Source organism: Diceros bicornis, chromosome 21 (assembly GCF_020826845.1).
Source record: "Diceros bicornis minor isolate mBicDic1 chromosome 21, mDicBic1.mat.cur, whole genome shotgun sequence".
Taxonomy (NCBI): Eukaryota; Metazoa; Chordata; class Mammalia; order Perissodactyla; family Rhinocerotidae; genus Diceros; species Diceros bicornis.
Window position 1 is genome coordinate 20,553,212 of NC_080760.1, and position 18,032 is coordinate 20,571,243.

General features: G+C 39.6%; 1 protein-coding gene across 1 annotated transcript in view; it reads right to left on the bottom strand.

The window, feature by feature from the left end:
- RRM2B (ribonucleotide reductase regulatory TP53 inducible subunit M2B) overlaps positions 1 to 12,495 on the bottom strand; it is a 41,829-nt gene extending 29,334 nt beyond the window's left edge. Inside the window, exons 1-2 of the mRNA XM_058564738.1 lie at positions 12,381 to 12,495; positions 1,450 to 1,605 (exon numbers count right to left, since the gene is read on the bottom strand). Coding sequence (XP_058420721.1) covers positions 1,450 to 1,605; positions 12,381 to 12,428 — 204 coding nt within the window. The 5' untranslated portion in view covers positions 12,429 to 12,495. The remainder of the gene's footprint in view (positions 1 to 1,449; positions 1,606 to 12,380) is intronic.
- Positions 12,496 to 18,032: the final 5,537 nt, after the last annotated feature.

Here is an 18,032-nt window from a genome sequence, read left to right on the forward strand (position 1 = left end):
ACAATATAACAAAGATGGGTAAGTGGGTAAAATCAGTGTAATAGAAGCTTCAAAAATTGGTGCCTTCTCATTTTTAGTGTAAATCTCCCCCATTCTGTGTAAAATAATAGCTTACACTTATTTAGTGCTTACTAAGTACCAAATAACACTCTAAACGTTGCGTTAGGGGCTGGCCCAGTGGCATAGCAGTTAAGTCCGCGAGTTCTGCTTCAGTGGCTGAGGGTTCGCGGGTTCAGATCCTGGGCCCGGACCTACTCACCACCTATCAAGCCATGCTGAGGTGGCGCCACGTCCCACATAGAAGAACTAGAAGGACCTACAACTAGGATATACAACTATGTACTGGGGCTTTGGGGAGAAAAAAGAAAAAGAGGAACATTGGCAACAGATGTTAGTTCAGGGCCAATCTTCCTCAAAATACAAAAATATAAAACAAAACAAAAAGCACCTTGCTAAACATTGCATTAATCTCATTAAAGAGATTTATCTCATTAATCTTCATAACAACCCAATGAACCAGGTACTGTTAGCCCAGTTTACCGATGAGGATACACAGAGAGGTTAAGCAACTTTCCTAGTTCCACAGCTGGTAAGTGGTAGAGCCCAGATTTGTACCTAAACAGACAGACAGATTCAAATATATCTATCCAAATAGATATATGTATCTATATAGATAAATATACACATACACAAAGAGCAAGAGTGCTATGCAGGTATCATCCATCATATTCAAAGATGAAGACAATGACTATTTGTGCATTCAATTAGACTACAGAGCAACCCCCTCATGACCAATTGTCCTTACCAAACCAGCAAGTATTTCCTAATTTGTTGTGTTCAATCCATTTCCTAGGTGGAAAATGCCACATTAACAGAAAGCATTCTACAGCAGTACTGTCTGCTGGGGCAGCTGTGCCAGGTTAGATGCGTCTGAGGGCAGAGCCAGCCTGGGAGGAGCACTGTGAATTCAGGCTGGCAGCTCAGATGTGAGTGCATTGCCTGGGCGGTCACACTTTTCGTGTGACAGCTCCTTCTATACAATCAGATGAGTCTTTCAATTGAAAGCAGGGTCCCTGAGGCTTTTACTCTCATTTTTCTGGCTATAAACACAATTTCATTTATTCTGCTGACCATAAGTAAAGACTAGTTTTATTTGGTGATAGCAAACCAAAAATCTGTTTAAAAATAGAAAACATTCTAAAATATATTGTTAGTAAACATCTGGCTGACTGAATGCCATTTTTGCAGCAAGAGAAGTGTTTATAGACAGTGGTCTAAACACAAAACAATGGAGAACACTGTATTTAGTCTCAGTAATTTGACACATTATCTTATACAACTGATCTTATTCAATGTATCCTACAATATAAAACTTTTCAATGTCCTCTAACAGAAGATGTGAACACTGTACTACAGAACATGAATGCTGATGAAAGTGATACCACTTACCTCTTCTGCTGTCCAGAAGGATGCCTGTGCCTGTTTATACATTTTCCAAATATCGGGGTACTGGATGGGAAAGATGACAAATCGGCGAGAACTCTTTCTCAGGAGTGGCTCTTCATCTGACTTGGCTTCATTTTCGTTGGTATCTGAAGATAACCTCTTTGAGAAATAAAGTACAAACACCCATTTTGTGTAGACATTTCTTCTTTGTTCATATTTAAACACACATCTGGGAGAGTTAGAGAGATCATAGGTTTGGGAGCCAGTCTGCCTGGGTTGAATCCTTACTGTTACCTAGGAGCTGGTTAATAATGTTTGGTTAATTGTGTGATCGTAGGAAGTTGCTTAACTTCTCTGAGCCTTGGTTTCCTCATCAGTAAAATAATACCTACCTCATGGGTTAATTTTGATGATTAAAAGGGCTTTAAACAGAGCATGGTGCATAAAAAGCACTCAAAAAAATTATTGCTACTTTGAAGATAAGCATAAAACTAGACCCATAAATGTCATGGCAGGCAAATTGCTAAGTTTGTAGACAAAATGTCCCTTCGGTCCCTCTCTCAGAGATAGAATGCTGGCACAAATAGGCTACTGTTATAAGCTATTTTGTTATTTTAATATTTTCTTTTCTAATCTTAACTGAAATATTATAACATTTATCTGAGAACTCCTTACCAACAACTTATCAGCATTTGTTCATCTGAACCTTCCCATCTACCAATTTGTTATTGCTATTGACATGTTCACGTTACTGCATAAGGTCTCACTGTCGGCTGTCTCAAAGCTTTGTGGAATAAAGCGAGAAACACATTCTTATATACGATCTGCTTGGAAACATGATGGCACTCTAACAGGGGACAGTGCCACATATATATTTTTTAAATAGTCAGCAAAAGTATCAGAAGAGTTGTGCATGCATGAGAATGAATATATATAAAGTACATACAAATAGGCTAAAAACACATAAGTCAAGATTATTGGGATAATACATTTAAATTCTAGACTCCTAACTCAAACTCTGTCTCTCTATCTCTCCTGTGCCAGGCCCGTCCATCGTGTCCCTTCATCCTCACCGTTGCCTCCACCAACCTCATACCTCTCTGAAGCAAGTGTGTTAACGTAGATGAGACTAAGGCAAGATGAAACAAAGACCCAAAATCAAAGTAGGAGGCTATACAAGTACAGGTGGGATTTGCACGCTTCATACATACTGCCACTACAGAACAGATTGTCTTGCTTTGTAACTACTTATTTAAAGGTGTGAGCCTCCCCAGATAGAGCACTTGAGCCCCTAAGAGTAGAGACAGTTTTTATTTATTGTGGTGTTCCCAGAGCACTGTGTCAAGCATAACGTCAATAAACACTAGCTAAGTAAGTGAATGCACACCTAATTCCTCTTTATCCTGTGCTCAGATTTCTGGATACTTTTAAAAATTTGTAATTTAACATAAGACCACAATACATCAGTGAAATAACCTAATAACCATTCAAATCAAGCCTTCTCTGGGTGCCCCTGCATCTCCCTCTCCCCCCACCACAGGCCTGGATTAGGTCCCTAACATAGCACATGGCTCACTGCCACTTAATTCCCTATTGTTTGTCTATAGCCTCCTCTCGACTATGCTTCTTGAGAGTAGAAACCAACTTTGCTCTCATAGAATCACCAAAGCCTAGCATAGTACCTGGCACTTAGTCGATATTCTTCCACAAATATCTGAGCAAATTTTTAAAATGAAAGTTGTCAACTTTTTTGTTTATTTGTGCTGCCATCGAGGGCTTGCAATCTCAAAAGAACCATAAGATACTGAGACACTGCAGTTCCAGGCTCTAGAACAGAAGGTATACATAAGAGCAGGTCATCTGAGTCTGGCATTGAGGCTGGTCTGAGCCGTCACTACATAGATGCTTTATACACATTATTCTGCCTAATCTGTACAAATCGGTCAAACAGTAATATTATTCCCATTTTACAGATGAGGAAACTAAGTCCTGAAGGATGTAAATAACACACCCAGGCTCCCACTGCTAGTAAGTGGTAGAAATAAGATTAGAACTGAGATATGTCTGAACTCAAAGCCTTGCCTTGGGGCCAGCCCCATGGCCTAGTGGTTAAATTTGGCGCACTCCGCTTCAGTGGCCCGGGTTTGGTTCCCGGGCACAGACCTATTGTCAGCACCTATGCTGTGGCAGGCAACTCACATACAAAATAGAGGAAGACTGGCACAGATGTCATCTCAGGGCTAGTCTTTCTCAAGTGAAGAAGGAGGAAGACTAGCAACAGATGTTAGCTCAGGGCAAATCTTCCTCAGCAAAAGAAAAAAAAAAAGGCTTGCCCTAAGCTACAGCTCTGTATGTATGGATAGCAGCTAGAGTGGGGCTAGCCTACAACTAAAATCCAGATTTCAAAACAGTGAGATAAACTAAAGCTAAAGAGTATACACTACTATCTCCTGCTAAGCAAAGTTAATTTAACAAATGGTAGTGATGTAACCAGTGAAATGACTGGGGGAGGAAACCACCAAATTTGATTCTAGAAAAAAGTAAGAAAAATAAAAATAATTTCCTTGTAAATAAAGTTGGAAGAACCAAGGCAATTTGAAGCCGGTGAAAAACAGCCAAAATGATAAGGTTAAAGCAGTGATTTTTAACTGCTACAGGTTTCAAAATCTCAGAGTAATACTTTCTCAAACTGCATTAGCCTTCTCCTTTACCAGGTTAAAATACAATATGTAGTGAGATCATGAAACGTGTTGAGGGGGATGTGTTTCACGAGTGAATGATGAGACAGGAAAATTAAGATTGAAAATCAGCTTTTTGGAAATTGCCACCTCTACAGTAGAACTTGACGTGAACCAAACGACCACATTTTATTCCAGACAGTTCATTATAGCACAAAATTGTGTTCACTTACAATAAGTGCATAGTATTATTCATGTTTTCAGGCAAGTCATTTAGTCTGCATATCATCATCTGTAAATCAAAGACAATAATACTTGCCATACTTATTTCAAACGAATGTTATAAAGATCAGAGGAGCTAATATAAATAAAAGTACTTTGCACACCCTCAAGTGCTATACACTTTTTAAATCATTATTGTTATCACCGACTATTGAGATGTTTCTGGCTGGCCTTTTAAAGGTTGTTCCTATATTCAAAGAATTGATAAAAGAACTATTATAGTGGTTATTTGACCAATCAATACCTTCTATGATGGCCCTCAAGGAACTTTCATTCATGAAATAATTAGAGAACTTCTGGAAAGGCTTAAAAAGTGAGATATTCAAATTTAAAGCCCAATTTAAAAGGCAGAGGTCTGCAGTCAATGGATATTTCAAACTTGTCTTGGCCTGCATTGTTCTTTCTTTAGTTCTTCTAGATTGTGGTTTTATCATCACCAGGCAACATTTTGATACAATTCTGCACTTTTCGTTTTGTTATATATTTTGTCACTGGGGTACAGGTGTATATTCAGAGCTGAAATTCTCTACCTTCACTATATTTGCTATGTGGGCCATACTGAAACTTGGAAAGGACATTATCAGCAGTGATCCTTTGACATTAATCATCCTGGCCCTGACTGGGGTTTTTAAATGCCGATAAATAATTGATCAATGTCAGGATCTATGAAAACTGCTCAAGACTAGTACCTTTAAATTAGAATGAAAGTCGTATTTGTACATACATTCTTCCTGTTCCATCCTGATAATATGTGGATTATTAAGAGAAGAAGCTGGATTCGGAGGGTATTATGAAAGATTTTACAATGTGAAGAGAGGGGGCTTAACCAACATAAACCTTTGAGCTGGGCTAGAGATGATATTGCTTATTTTCACGATGCTTAGAAAAATCCACACACTTTTTTTTTTTTTTTTTTTTGGTGAGTAAGATTGGCCCTGAGCTAACACCTGTTGCCAATCTTCCTCCTTTTGCTTGAGGAAGAGTGGCCCTGAGCTAACATCTGTGCCCAACTTCCTCTATTTTGTATGTGGGTTGCCACCACAGCATGGCTTGATGAGTGGTACAGGTCTGCACCCAGTATCCAAACCCACAAACCCCAGGCCGCCAAAGTGGAGTGCGCCAAACTTAACCACTGCGCCACCCGGCTGGCCCCAAAAATCCACACACATTTTGATACAATGTCAGGAGGGTCATACATCCCAAAGCTCTAGGCTCTCCAGGGTATCCTCTGTGGACCTGAGCTAAGAATTCATATTTTAGAAGAGAAAACAATGTGAAAAAAGGCATGATGGCCTGGGACATTTTTAAAGAACTGGAAGTAACTTTGTAAGTGTGGCCTTCATGGTATGTGGGGGACAACAGAAGGAGATGAAACCAAAAAGAAGGCAGAAAACACTTCCCAATGACCTTTCTAAAAGTGCTGTGAAGAACTCTGTAGTTCCTCTGTCACAAACGTTAGATTAAAATTTCACTTTTAAATGTGTTTTTACCCTTTAAAATAGCAATAAAAATAACAGAAATGTTTTATACTGTGCAGAAAGGAAACCAAATGCATGAACTTATGTTTCCAGGTTGTCTTTTTTTTTGTTTTGGATGACCTCAGATGAAAGCTTCTCTAGCTATGTCTGCTTAACTAAAGAATATCATTTTAAGACAGGTAGTTAAAAAAACAACAACAATAACAACAAAAAACCTGTAACTATTTGTATCTATTTTTCAGGAGCAAACCAAGATTTTTTTCCAAAACCAAACAAAAAAGAAAAAAGAATAATACCAATATAAACAAAAATACAGTAGAGGCCCTCTTATTCAAAGTGATCTAAACTGGCAGTTGAAAATTGATTAAAGTAAGGAATCATAAGAAAATGATATAGTCTTAAACTATTTGATTTAACTTAAAACATACAAATTAACAAAACAAAAAAACAACCCACCAACTGGGAGAAAATATTTGCAAATCATATATTCAATAAGGGGTTAATTTCCAAAATATATAAAGAACTCATACGTCTCAACAACAAAAAAACAAACAACCCAATCAAAAAATGGGCAGAGAATATGAACAGACATTTTTCCAAAGAAGACATACAGATAGCCAACAGGCACATGAAAAGATGTTCAGCATCACTAATTATTAGGGAAATGCAAATCAAAACCACAATGAGATATCACCTCACACCCATCAGAATGGCTGTTATCAAAAAGACAAGAAATAACAAATGCTGGAGAGGATATGGAGAAAACGGAACCCTCATACACTGCTGGTGGGAATGCCAACTGGTGCAGCCACTATGGAAAAGAATATGGAGATTTCTCAAAAAATTAAAAATAGAAATACCATATTATCCAGCTATTCCATTTCCGGGTATTTATCCCAAGAACATGAAAACACTAATTCAAAAAGATATATGCACCCCTACGTTCACTGCAGCATTATTCACAATGCCCAAGACTTGGAAGCAACCTAAGTGCCCATCAATGGTGAATGGATAAACATGTGGTATTTATATACAAAGGAATACTACTCAGCCATAAAAAATGACAAAATCGTACCATTTGCAACAACATGGATGGACCTTCAGGGTATTATGCTAAGCGAAATAAGTCAGAGAAAGACAAATGCCATATGATTTCACTTATATGTGGAAGATAAACAAACAAACACACAGATATGGAGAACAGATTAGTGGTTACCAGAGAGGAAGTGGGGTGGGGGAAGGGTGAAAGGGGTAAAGGAGCACATATGTATGGTGATGGATGGCTACTAGACTTTTGGTGGTGAACACAATGTAGTCTATACAGAAGCTGAAATATAATGATGTACACCTGAAATTTACACAATGTTAAAAAAAACTTAACTTTAAAAAAAACATATAAATTTACATTTACTTGCTAATCTTCTGCTATGAGGCCAAAGATTTTGTTGTTGTTGTTAATTTGGCTCACTGACTGAAATCTCAAATCTTTCTGACATAAACACACCATAATGCATCACCTACACTTTCTAGTTTTAACACACTTAAGATAGAACAATCTGAGTGCAGAATCCTTATCTCTTTTATGATTCTCCCCAATCTTTTTATAATTGTTTGCTCTCACCTAATTCTATAGAATTTGTTTTCAGCAACTCATCTTTATTGAGTTTTCCAAAGCTTTCAAGTTTTTATAGAAACAACTTTCTTTTCATACTCACGTATTTTTAGTTTATATAATATTTAATTAAACTACAATAATCACAATACAATTGGTAGAAATAGGATTGGAAATAAAGACAACTGATTCTGGAAAAGTATAACTCAATAAGTGGGAACAGAAGTATGGAAGTGCATCAGAGAACAGCCTACTAGCCATATGCATTCTAAACCCTATTTTTTACAGGGTTTAGATATTTTACAGGGTTGATAAATATTTTACATATTTTTATTTTACAGGGTTGATAAATCCAAAGAATTGGCTAGTAGTAAATTGATTAAAAAAACTTCTGATAAATACGCAAAGAAATTGTTTGCTAAGTTTGATATAAATCTTCAAGTATCATCTATGCCCAATTCAAAAATGATGGGTTCATCAAAACAGCCTCACTATTCCATTAACTGATTTTATAAGCAATATTATGTATATTAACTTAAAAAGTATACTAATAAAATAGACAAAAGCAGATTCTGTCAATTAGTGTTGCACTTATGATTTTGTTTGGAAAATGGGCTCAGGTGTTAAAGCCATGGGAGAGCCTTGAATGTAAATATATATGAATTTTGCCACAGCTATTTTCCTATAGCCATTTTGATACAAATGTTTTGACACTTTCTTTCTTATCTATGTCATCATTTTGATGAAATGAAATAAAACCAACAAAAATTTAACTTTCAGTTTTTAAAATACTCCATCTCTAAGCTTTATCTCAGGTTAAGGTAAGTATGCCTATTTTGCATATTAAATAGATATTAAGATGTTGATTCTTTTTAAATTTTGGAGCAGGTCAAAGTGGTCTGCTTCATATAACACTTTGGCATCTGGCCTCTAACATGCAGACTATTGGGAGCCACTGAAAGTTTTTAATCAGGTGAAAAACATAATCAGATCTGTGTTTTAAGATCACTTTTGTAGAAACGTGGCTAGATCAGAAGGGAAATTGGAGGTGGAGAGAACAAGTAAAAGATCATTGCTGTACCCATCTCTTGCCTGAACTAGGATATCAGCAGTAGAAACACAGAAGAAGACTGATTTAAGAACTATTCAGAAGCAGAATTAATCATTCTTGCGAAAAATTTGGATTTTGGATAACGGGATTAGGAAGAGTTGAAGACGCCCTTGAGGGTTCCAGCTCCAGCAACTGGATGATAACAAGAAATAAGAGACACATAGAAAGTGCTCCACACCTGGAAAATAACTAAATAAATCAGACAAAAACTCTTGCTTCTCACATCAGATGTTTAACAAAAGCTTAATTGAATTAACTCCTTCCACCAACCCAAGCCACAACAACAATAAAAAGTTACAAACACACAAGTCTTTAAAAAGTTAATTTGGTCAATAAAAAGGATAATGGGTTCAGTTTCAAGATATCCAGTAGGCAGCTGAAAATATAAGACTATGGTAGGCAGAGGCACTATCTCCACTCCTTCCCTAATGGGGTGGAGATCCCATGAGTAGTCACCAAGGGGATGGATGTGATTATAATTATCCAGGGAGAACGCACAGAGCAGCAGCACAACTGAGGACACAGCCTAGACATGCCGATATTGAAAGGGCAGATGGAAGAAGAGGAGTCAGCTGGGATTAAAACTGACTGAAACGGATGTAAAGCAAAGGCAGAAGTGATCTGATTTGGCTAAAGCAAAGGGTCAACATATGAGACACAGAGGAATTCCATAAAGGATCCACACTCTGGATATCAATCAGGTTGAGGTTAGGAATTTTGTGCACCAAAGATTTTCAAACGTCTGGAGGGCTGGAAGGCTCATAATCAAACTCTCCCCACTTGCCCCCAACCTCCAGGTGCTGACATTCATCGTGGGGCACAGTCTGAAAATCATTCCTATAGATAGTTATGGAGAGTTTCTGAACAGGAATTAACATGAATGGGGTGGCATTAGGAAGATTAATTGGATATCCATGTGTAGAATGAATTAGAAAAGAAAAAAAAACAGATTTTGGTAGCAACTCTGGTGTTAATTTCAGAGGTGGCATTTACAACCTACATTAAGATGTTGCAGTTAGCACAAAAAAGCTGCTTAAACAGGGCTTTGCCAGTTTAAGGAGTTGGGCATTTTTGGTGGGAATTGAGACCCTTTTGGGAGTGTTTATATGGGGGGAGTGCAATGGAGGCACTGGTTTAATGATGGATTAATTTGGCAGTGGTAAACAGGACTGGATGGTAGGTAAGACTGAAGGTAGAGAGACAACTAATTTTTTGTAGATGCACAAGTGTGAAGTGATGAGAATCCGAAATATAGTTTCACACAGACATTCCTCGGCAATATTCCACTGTCTCTTCCAGAATGGTGCCTCCAGTTTCTGCCTGCCTCAGCTTCTGGTCACGTGGTCCCAAGAGGTGCCCGGACAAGAGGTGCCTTGACACATCTAGGTCAAGATTCCCTAGCTAGCACTCTCCATGCCCTGGTCTAGGCTGGCGTTCTACAAGGCCTGTCCCTCCCATCCACCCCCAATTCCACCACTTTCCTTTGTTTGCCTTCACCTCTCTTCTACCTCTCAGGTGAAACACAATATTTGGATGCTGTCAAAGTCATATACTATTTGTAGGTCTCATTTTCATTTTCATTCTTCTATTCTCACCATATCTGACAAAACAGATGGAATGCTGGCCCAGGAGCAAGAACTTGGTTTTAAACCTAGCTCCACTACTGAGTTGTGTGGTCCTGGGCATGTCATTTAATCTTTTCCAGCCTAGACTTTCTTACCTTGAAAATAGGGACTATCAATTAGATTAATGATAGTTAACTTGGAGAAGCTGATGAAAGCTATGGACCCCTTTCTCAGGAGATTCACATCTGCACATACAAAGTCTACAAACTTGAGGAGATTCATAAATCTCCTTCAAGCCCCTGTAAACACTTCAAGGCAGTGTTCTTAAAATATGTGTACCAGGATCACCTGAAGTGCTTGCTAAAAATGCAACCCCAGTGGGCCGGCCCAGTGGCATAGCGGTTACGTTCGCAAGCCTCGCTTCAGTGGCCTGGCATTCACAGGTTTGGATCCCAAGTGCCGACCTACGCACCGCTTATCAAGCCATGCTGTGACAGCACCCCACATATAAAATAGAGGAAGATGGGCACAGATGTCAGCTCAAGGCCAATCTTCCTCAACAAAAAGAGGAAGGTTGGCAACAGATGTTGACTCAGAGCCAATCTCCCTCACCAAAAAAAAAAAAAAATGCAACCCCAAACCTATCCCAAGAGATTTTGATTCACTATATCTGGGGTATAGGCCCAGTAATTTACATTTTTCACAAAGTACTCCAGGTGATTCTGATGCAGGTGGCCCATGCTGCACCATTATATCTACAGAAACAAAATAGTTAAGGCATCCTTGCATCTCAAGTTGAAAACTTTTAGAACAGATGCTCACTAAAATTCATTCTAGATCTAAAGTTCTGCCTCTATCTTTGTGGGTCTGTATCATTGGGATAGGAATAACAAAAATTAACTTCCAGATCTTAAGTCTGAATGACTGCTGGTACCATTAGCACAAAGAGAAGAATGTGAGTTGTCCCATTTGGGGAAATTGGTACTAAGTGTATTTGTTTGAAAAGGGGAAGAAAAAGTGTGACGAATATTTACAAGTTGTTAATTAGTTACTAAATGTTTCCAAAATCAAAACTAAACAAAATAAAATCCCAAATCTGCAACCTACAACTTTCTAAAGAAATGTAGGGATAGGTCATTTCAAAAAGGGCTTGCGTGGACCAAACACTGAAGTTCTCCACAGGATGTAACAGTTACTCAACAGTGCTATGTTTTGCTGAGGAGATATAAGATTTAGCCACTTATATCTATGATGGGTGATGTGGGAAAGTAAATAAAATGTCTCTCAAGTTTCAAAAAAAAAAAAAAGAAATGTAGGACTAAGCATGAGTCTCTGTGAGCTGAAACTCTTATTAAATCAAAGCTACCACACACAGCAACACAAATGCTTTAGAAGTATTTGCAAAATAACAGGATATGAAACCTATAGAGAAACAACTCGAACTACCTCAGTCTAATAAATCCCGGCTTATTTACTGGTAATTATGTACTTCTATTAATACAGAAGCAGCGAGGATGAACATGTTAATTTAGGTCTTATTAAGCACCCACAACCTCTGTGGCAGTCTGCATAAAGCATTTTACTTAATCCTCTGTGAGGGAAGTATCATTTGCCCTGTATAAAGAAAGAAAGTAACACCTCAAAGATTCACAGCTAGTTAAGTAGCCCGGTCTGACCAAAACCGGCTTCCTAACCCGATTACGTTCATTGTTATGAGAATTGCCCGTCGCCCTTCTGTCATCTCCACCCCATCCACCCGTGTCAATTTCCACAGGCGTCCTCCAACACCTTTTAACCATCCCAGAAATGACGTGCGTTTCTTCAGTAGATGCACCAGTCCTCGTTCCTTGCCTCAGTTTCCCCAGCCATGGCTACAGAACCGGGAAGGATGGGAGGACAGTAAAGGAGGGGGTGCGCCTCGCCCCGGCCTGAAGCCACAGAGCTCCGCCCTTGGCTGGCCTCGGAGCAGAGCAGTGGAGCAGAAACCCGGCTCCCTCCTCACCCTTCCCCGGGGACCGTCTCCCGGGCGCTAGCAAAGACGAAACCAGGCTGCGGCGAGGGCTCGCAGCCAGGCCTGCACCGGGTTTTCGACGGCAACGGGTAAAATTTCCTACAGCGGTCCTGCGCCTTGCAAGTTCTCGCCGCAACTTGCAATCTAGAGGCCAGGTGTGACTGCGGGACGTGAGAGGAAGCGACAGTAATGTTTACCTCATCCTGCTCGGGCCAGGCCGCTTCCGGCCTTTCCGGGTCACCCATCGCGCAGACTCCGCCAGAGCTACGGGAGCTGAGGGAACCGAGGGCCGCAGGCCACCTCCAACTAGGACAAGACCCAGGTGGCCCACGGGTCCGCTGAGTCCGCCCCGCCCCCAGCTGCGGAGACCCCTCCTACTCCGGCCAGGCCCGCTTTCTCGCCTGCCCATTGGGGGACTCGCCCTGCGCAGGCCTGGCCCCGCCTCCCCCGCCTCAGGGCCCTGCCTATTCCAGCAGGCCCCGCCCCACAGCGCCGGCACCGCCCCCCACCTGCCCAGTGAGGGACTCTCCCTGCGCCTGCCGACTCCGCCTCCCTCAGGGACCCGCCCACTCCAGCAGGTCCCGCCCCGCCGCGCCGACTCCGCCTCCCGCCTGCCCCCTGAGGAGCTCGCGGAGGGCCTGCGGGACCGCGCCTCCCCGCCCGCGGTCTGAGGGACTAGGCCTGTGGCTCTCAGCCCCGCCCGCCTCGCCCGCGCCGGGCTCTACTCACGTGGTACGGGAGGTGCCTGGACATGCCCGGTCACCTCCCCAGGTCGACGTTGCCCAGCTAGCTCTCGCCGTGCCTCGGGAACACGGTATGTCGCGCTAACTCGGCCTGTCCTGAGAGACTGCCAGGTGGCGGTGGGACCACCCACAGGATGAGATACGAGCGCTATTCGAGTGTGAAGTGGTGGTGGCGAAAAGCCACATTATTGGTGAAAAAAGAAAGTCGCACGGTTAAAAAATATGAGAAAAGGCTGCCTTGTTTTGTATTTAAGCAACCGAAACGAAGTGGTTGAAGGGAAAGTGTGCCTGTGAATGGGGTAGATGGGCTTGAGAGTGAGAAGGAGAGGGGAAAATGACTCGTCAGGAAACTATTTTGAAAGTTCTGTGAAATTGTTTCAACAAGCTAAGCTTTTAGTAATATTTATTGAGCTCTTACAAAGTGTCGGGCGCTACACTAAGCACCTTCTGTCAATTAAGTCATTGCATCTTCAGGACATCTCTGTGAGGCAGAGGGAGCAGTGTCCCTCTTGTTGCAGAGGAAGAAATTCAGTCTTGGGATAAAGAACTCAGATGATCCAGCTACAAAGTTGTGGACTCCACACTCTCCTGCCACATGTGCTTTTCAAGGCCCAAAGTTAACGTAGTGGAGAGAGGAGATACTCCCAGGTCATGGCAGTAGGCAGTGGCTACTGATGGTCATGATAATTTGGTTAAATTACTAATAGCAGTCTCTCAGGGGAACTATCTAAAGATAACTACAACAGAAAGAAAAAATAGTCTGGTGTAACAAATAAAAATGAGGTGACAGAGAGATTTGTTTAAGTAGCTTGAAGCTGAAATACGGAGGGAACCTTGTCATGCTTTGAACGACATGCACCTGTTTTGTGGATAACTCACTGTGTGAAGTATGGTAAAATAGGATAGAAAATTAAGCTTTGAAAATGACTGAAAGCTCTTTCTAAAACCTGGCCTAGAGTGGGGGATGAGAGTTATCCTTTCTTAGGCAACTACTAGTGGTCAAGTGCTGAGTAAAATTTTATACATATATCAACTTTACATAATAGTTAAATTCTATGAGGAAACAGTCTTAAAGAAGTTAGATGATTTATCATAGGCCACATGGCAAATAAACTAAGAGCAAGGATTCTATCATTTAATTAAAATCATCGAACAACCTGTCTGCTGGATGTCAGGCATCATATTCGGTATTGAAGATACAAAAATGAATAAGCATAGTGAAAAAGAACGTGGATCCTGGAGCCATATCGTTATGGGCATGAATTCTAGCTCCCCCACTTATTAGCTGTGTTACCTTGGACCAGATACTTAGCCTCTTTGAGACTCAGTTTCCTCATCTGCAAGATAATAATAATTCCTTCCTTATAAGATTGTGGTGTGGTTTAATATTTTACTTGTGAGGTAATTATTGGGGTGGGAAATTACAGTGGTAGCTTCCAAGTACACTACTCACTGGGCCATCCTAGAGATCATGGAACAGAAAGGCTCAGATCAAAGTGAGTTGCTTGAAGCACACGGTTTATTAAATTAATTTAAAACACATCAAGGGGAAATTGATGGGGTAGCTGACATATTTAAGATAGAGTGTGGGGAGGGGAGGGAATAGAAGGACCATACTATCCAAATCTTAATGTTACTAAGTGTTCAAATATCCTGTCTTTGCTGCATCAGCCTTCCTGGCTGGTGGTGTAGTTAGGAAGACCAGAGTTGAAGATGAACAAGGGGTCTTAGCAGACAGAAGGTGGAGCCAACACACATTTGCTCCTTTGGAGAGATGCAGGAGCAAGTAGGCCTTGTCATAGCTGTAACTTGCCATAAATTAGCCTGCTGAGCAGCTATGAGTTTTATCTGTATTTTTTGGGAAGAGCACATGTGGGGCCAGAATGGATGTCACCAATTGGTGGCTGATTTAGGTATGACACAGTTGGCAATCTAGAGGTGACATCCTTACCTCATGAATATTGAAGATTTACTTGGTCTTTCTAGCCCTTTCTATCTGTGACATTTGTTCCATGATTTTTATCTATGTTCAACACAAATATGTTCCATTTATTCTACCTTTAACATGCCTCACAGGTTAATAACTTATTTACTGTTTATACTTAACACATGTTATGAATTTCCTTATGTCTTACAAGCTCTTTGCTCCCATACTTAGTTTCTTTCAGTTTTTATAGCAGAATCAAATAATCTTAAGTAATATAGCAAAAACACATTACAGTGCTTATAACAGTGCATAGTAGGAAATATGTATTTGTTTCCCTCAAAATGTTTAAAGTTAATAGGGAGAGCAAATGTAAAAAATTAAATGTGTAACTGAAAGATCTCTCAGTGTGAGAGGATTCTGCAACTTCATATAGCCGCTGTGGATTTTATGTTTTCCAAAAATAGCCACAACTATATTTCTGGTCCCATATGCTATTCCAGAACCTTGATGCTCCTCTCATCAAAAGGTGGAGTCTAATTCCCCTTCTGCTATCCTCTGAATGTTTCTGTCCCCCAAAATTCATATGTTGAAAACCTAATGCCCAAGGTGATGGTGTTAGGAGGTAGCACCTTTGGGAGTTGATTAGGTCATGACAGTGGAGCCTTCTTGAAAGGGCTAGTGCCCTTATATGGTATTGTTTGGGTTTTTGCTATTGAGTTGTATGAGTTCTTAATATATTTTAGATATTAACCCCTTATCGGGTATATGATTTGAAAAATTTTCTACCATTCAGTAGCTTGCCTTTTCATTTTGTTGATAGATTCCTTTGCTGTGCAGAAGCTTTTTAGTTTGGTGTAGTCCCACTTGTTTATTTTTGCTTTAGTTGCCTTTGCTTTTGGTGTCAGATCCAAAAAGTCATTGCAAAGACTGATGTTAAGGAGCCTTTCTTTTAGGAGTTTTATGGTTTCAGGTCTTACATTCAAGTCTTTAATCCATTTTGAAATGATTTTTGCATGTGGTGCAAGATAGTGGTGCAGTTTCATTCTTTTGAATGTGGCTGTCCAGTTTTCCCAGCACCCTTTATTGAAGAGGCTCTCCTTTCCCCGTTGTATATTCTTGGAAATTAATTGACCAATTATGCATGGGTTTATTTCTGGGCTCTCTATTCTGTTCCATTGATGTATATGTCTGTTTTTATGCCAGTACCATACTGTTTTTATTACTATAGCTTTGTAATATAGTTTGATATCAGGAAGCGTGATGCCTCCAGCTTTATTCTTCTTTCTCAAGATTGCTTTGGGTGTTTGGGTTCTTTTGTGGTCCCATACAAATTTTAGGATTGTTTGTTCTGTTTCTTTGAAAAATGCCATTGGAATTTTGATAGAGATTGCATTGAATCTGTAGATTGATTTGGGTAGTATGAACATTTTAACAATATTAATTCTTCCTATCCATGAGCATGGAGTATCCTTCCACTTATTTGTGTCTTCTTCAGTTTCTTTCATTAACATCTAATAGTTTTCATTGTATAGGTGTTTCATCTCCTTGGCTAATATTATTGCTAGATATTGTTTTCTTTTTGATGCAATTGTAAACAGGACTGTTTTCTTAATTTCTCTTTCTGATAGTTCATTATTAGTGTATACAAACCTAACAGATTTTTGTATATTGAATTTATATCCTGCAGCTTTACTGAACTTGTTTGTTCTAACAGTGTTTTGGTGGAGTCCTTAGGATTTCCTGTATTTAATATGTCATCTGCAAATAGTGACAGTTTTACTTCTTCTTTTTGAATTGGATGCCTTTTATTTCTTTTTCTTGCCTGAGTACTCTGGCTAGGACTTCCAATGCTATGTTGAATAAAAGCAGGAGTAGGCATCCTTGTCTTGTTCCTGATCTTAGAGGAAAAGCTATCAGCTTTTCACTGTTGAGTATGATGTTAGCTGTGGGCTTATCATATATGGCCTTTATTATGTTGAGGTGCATTCCCTCTATACCCACTTTGTTGAGAGTTTTTATCATAAATGGATGTTGAATTTTGTCAAATTCTTTTTCTGCATCTATTGAGATGATCATATGATTTTTATTCTTAATTGTGCTAAAGTGGTATGTCACACTGATTGATTTGCAGATCTTGAACCATCCTTGCATGCCTGGAATAAATCTCACTTGATCATGGTGTATGATCCTTTTAATGTTTTGTTGAATTTGGTTTGCTAATATTTGTTGAGGATTTTTGTATCTGTGTTCATCAGAGATATTGGCCTATAATTTTCTTTTCTTGTGGTGGTCTTGTCTGGTTTTGGCATCAGGGTAATGCTGGCCTTGTAAAGTGAGTTTGGAAGTGTTCCCTCCTCTTCTATTTTTGGAAGAGTTTGAGAAGGATTGATATTAATTCTTCTTGGAATGTTTGGTAGAATTCACCAGTGAAGCCATCCGGTCCTGGACTTTTGTTTTTGGGGAGGTTTTTGATTACTGATTCAATCTCCTTACTAGTAATCAGTCTGTTCAAGTTTTCTATTTCATCATGATTCAGTTTTGGTAGGTTTTATGTTTCTAGGAATTTATCCAGTTCTTCTAGATTGTCAAATTTGTTGGCATATAACTGTTCATAGTAGTCTCTTATGGTCCTTTGTATTTCTGTGGCTATCAGTTGTAATGCCTCCTCTTTCATTTCTGATTTTACTTGAATCATCTCTTTTTCTTGGTAAATCTAGCTAAAGGTTTGTCAATTTTGTTTATCTTTTCAAAGAACCAGATCTTAGTTTCATTGATCTTTTCTAATGTCTTTTTAGTCTCTATTTCATTTATTTCTGCTCTGATCTTTGTTATTTCCTTCCTTCTACTAACGTTGGGCTTCATTTGCTCCTCTTTTTTCTAGTTCTTTGAGGTGTAAAGTTAGATTGTTTATTTGAGACTTTTCTTGTTTCTTGATGTAGGCATTCACGCTATGAACTTTTCTCTTACAGCTGCTTTTGCTGCATCCCGTAAGTTTTGGTATGTTGTATTTCCATTTTCATTTGTCTCAAGGTATTGTTTTGATGTCTCTTGATTTCTTCTTTGACCCACTGGTTGTTCAGTAGCTTATTGTTTAATCTCCACATATTTGTGAATTTTCTTGTTTTCTGCTTGTAATTGATTTCTAGTTTCATACCATTGTGGTCAGAAGAGATGCTTGA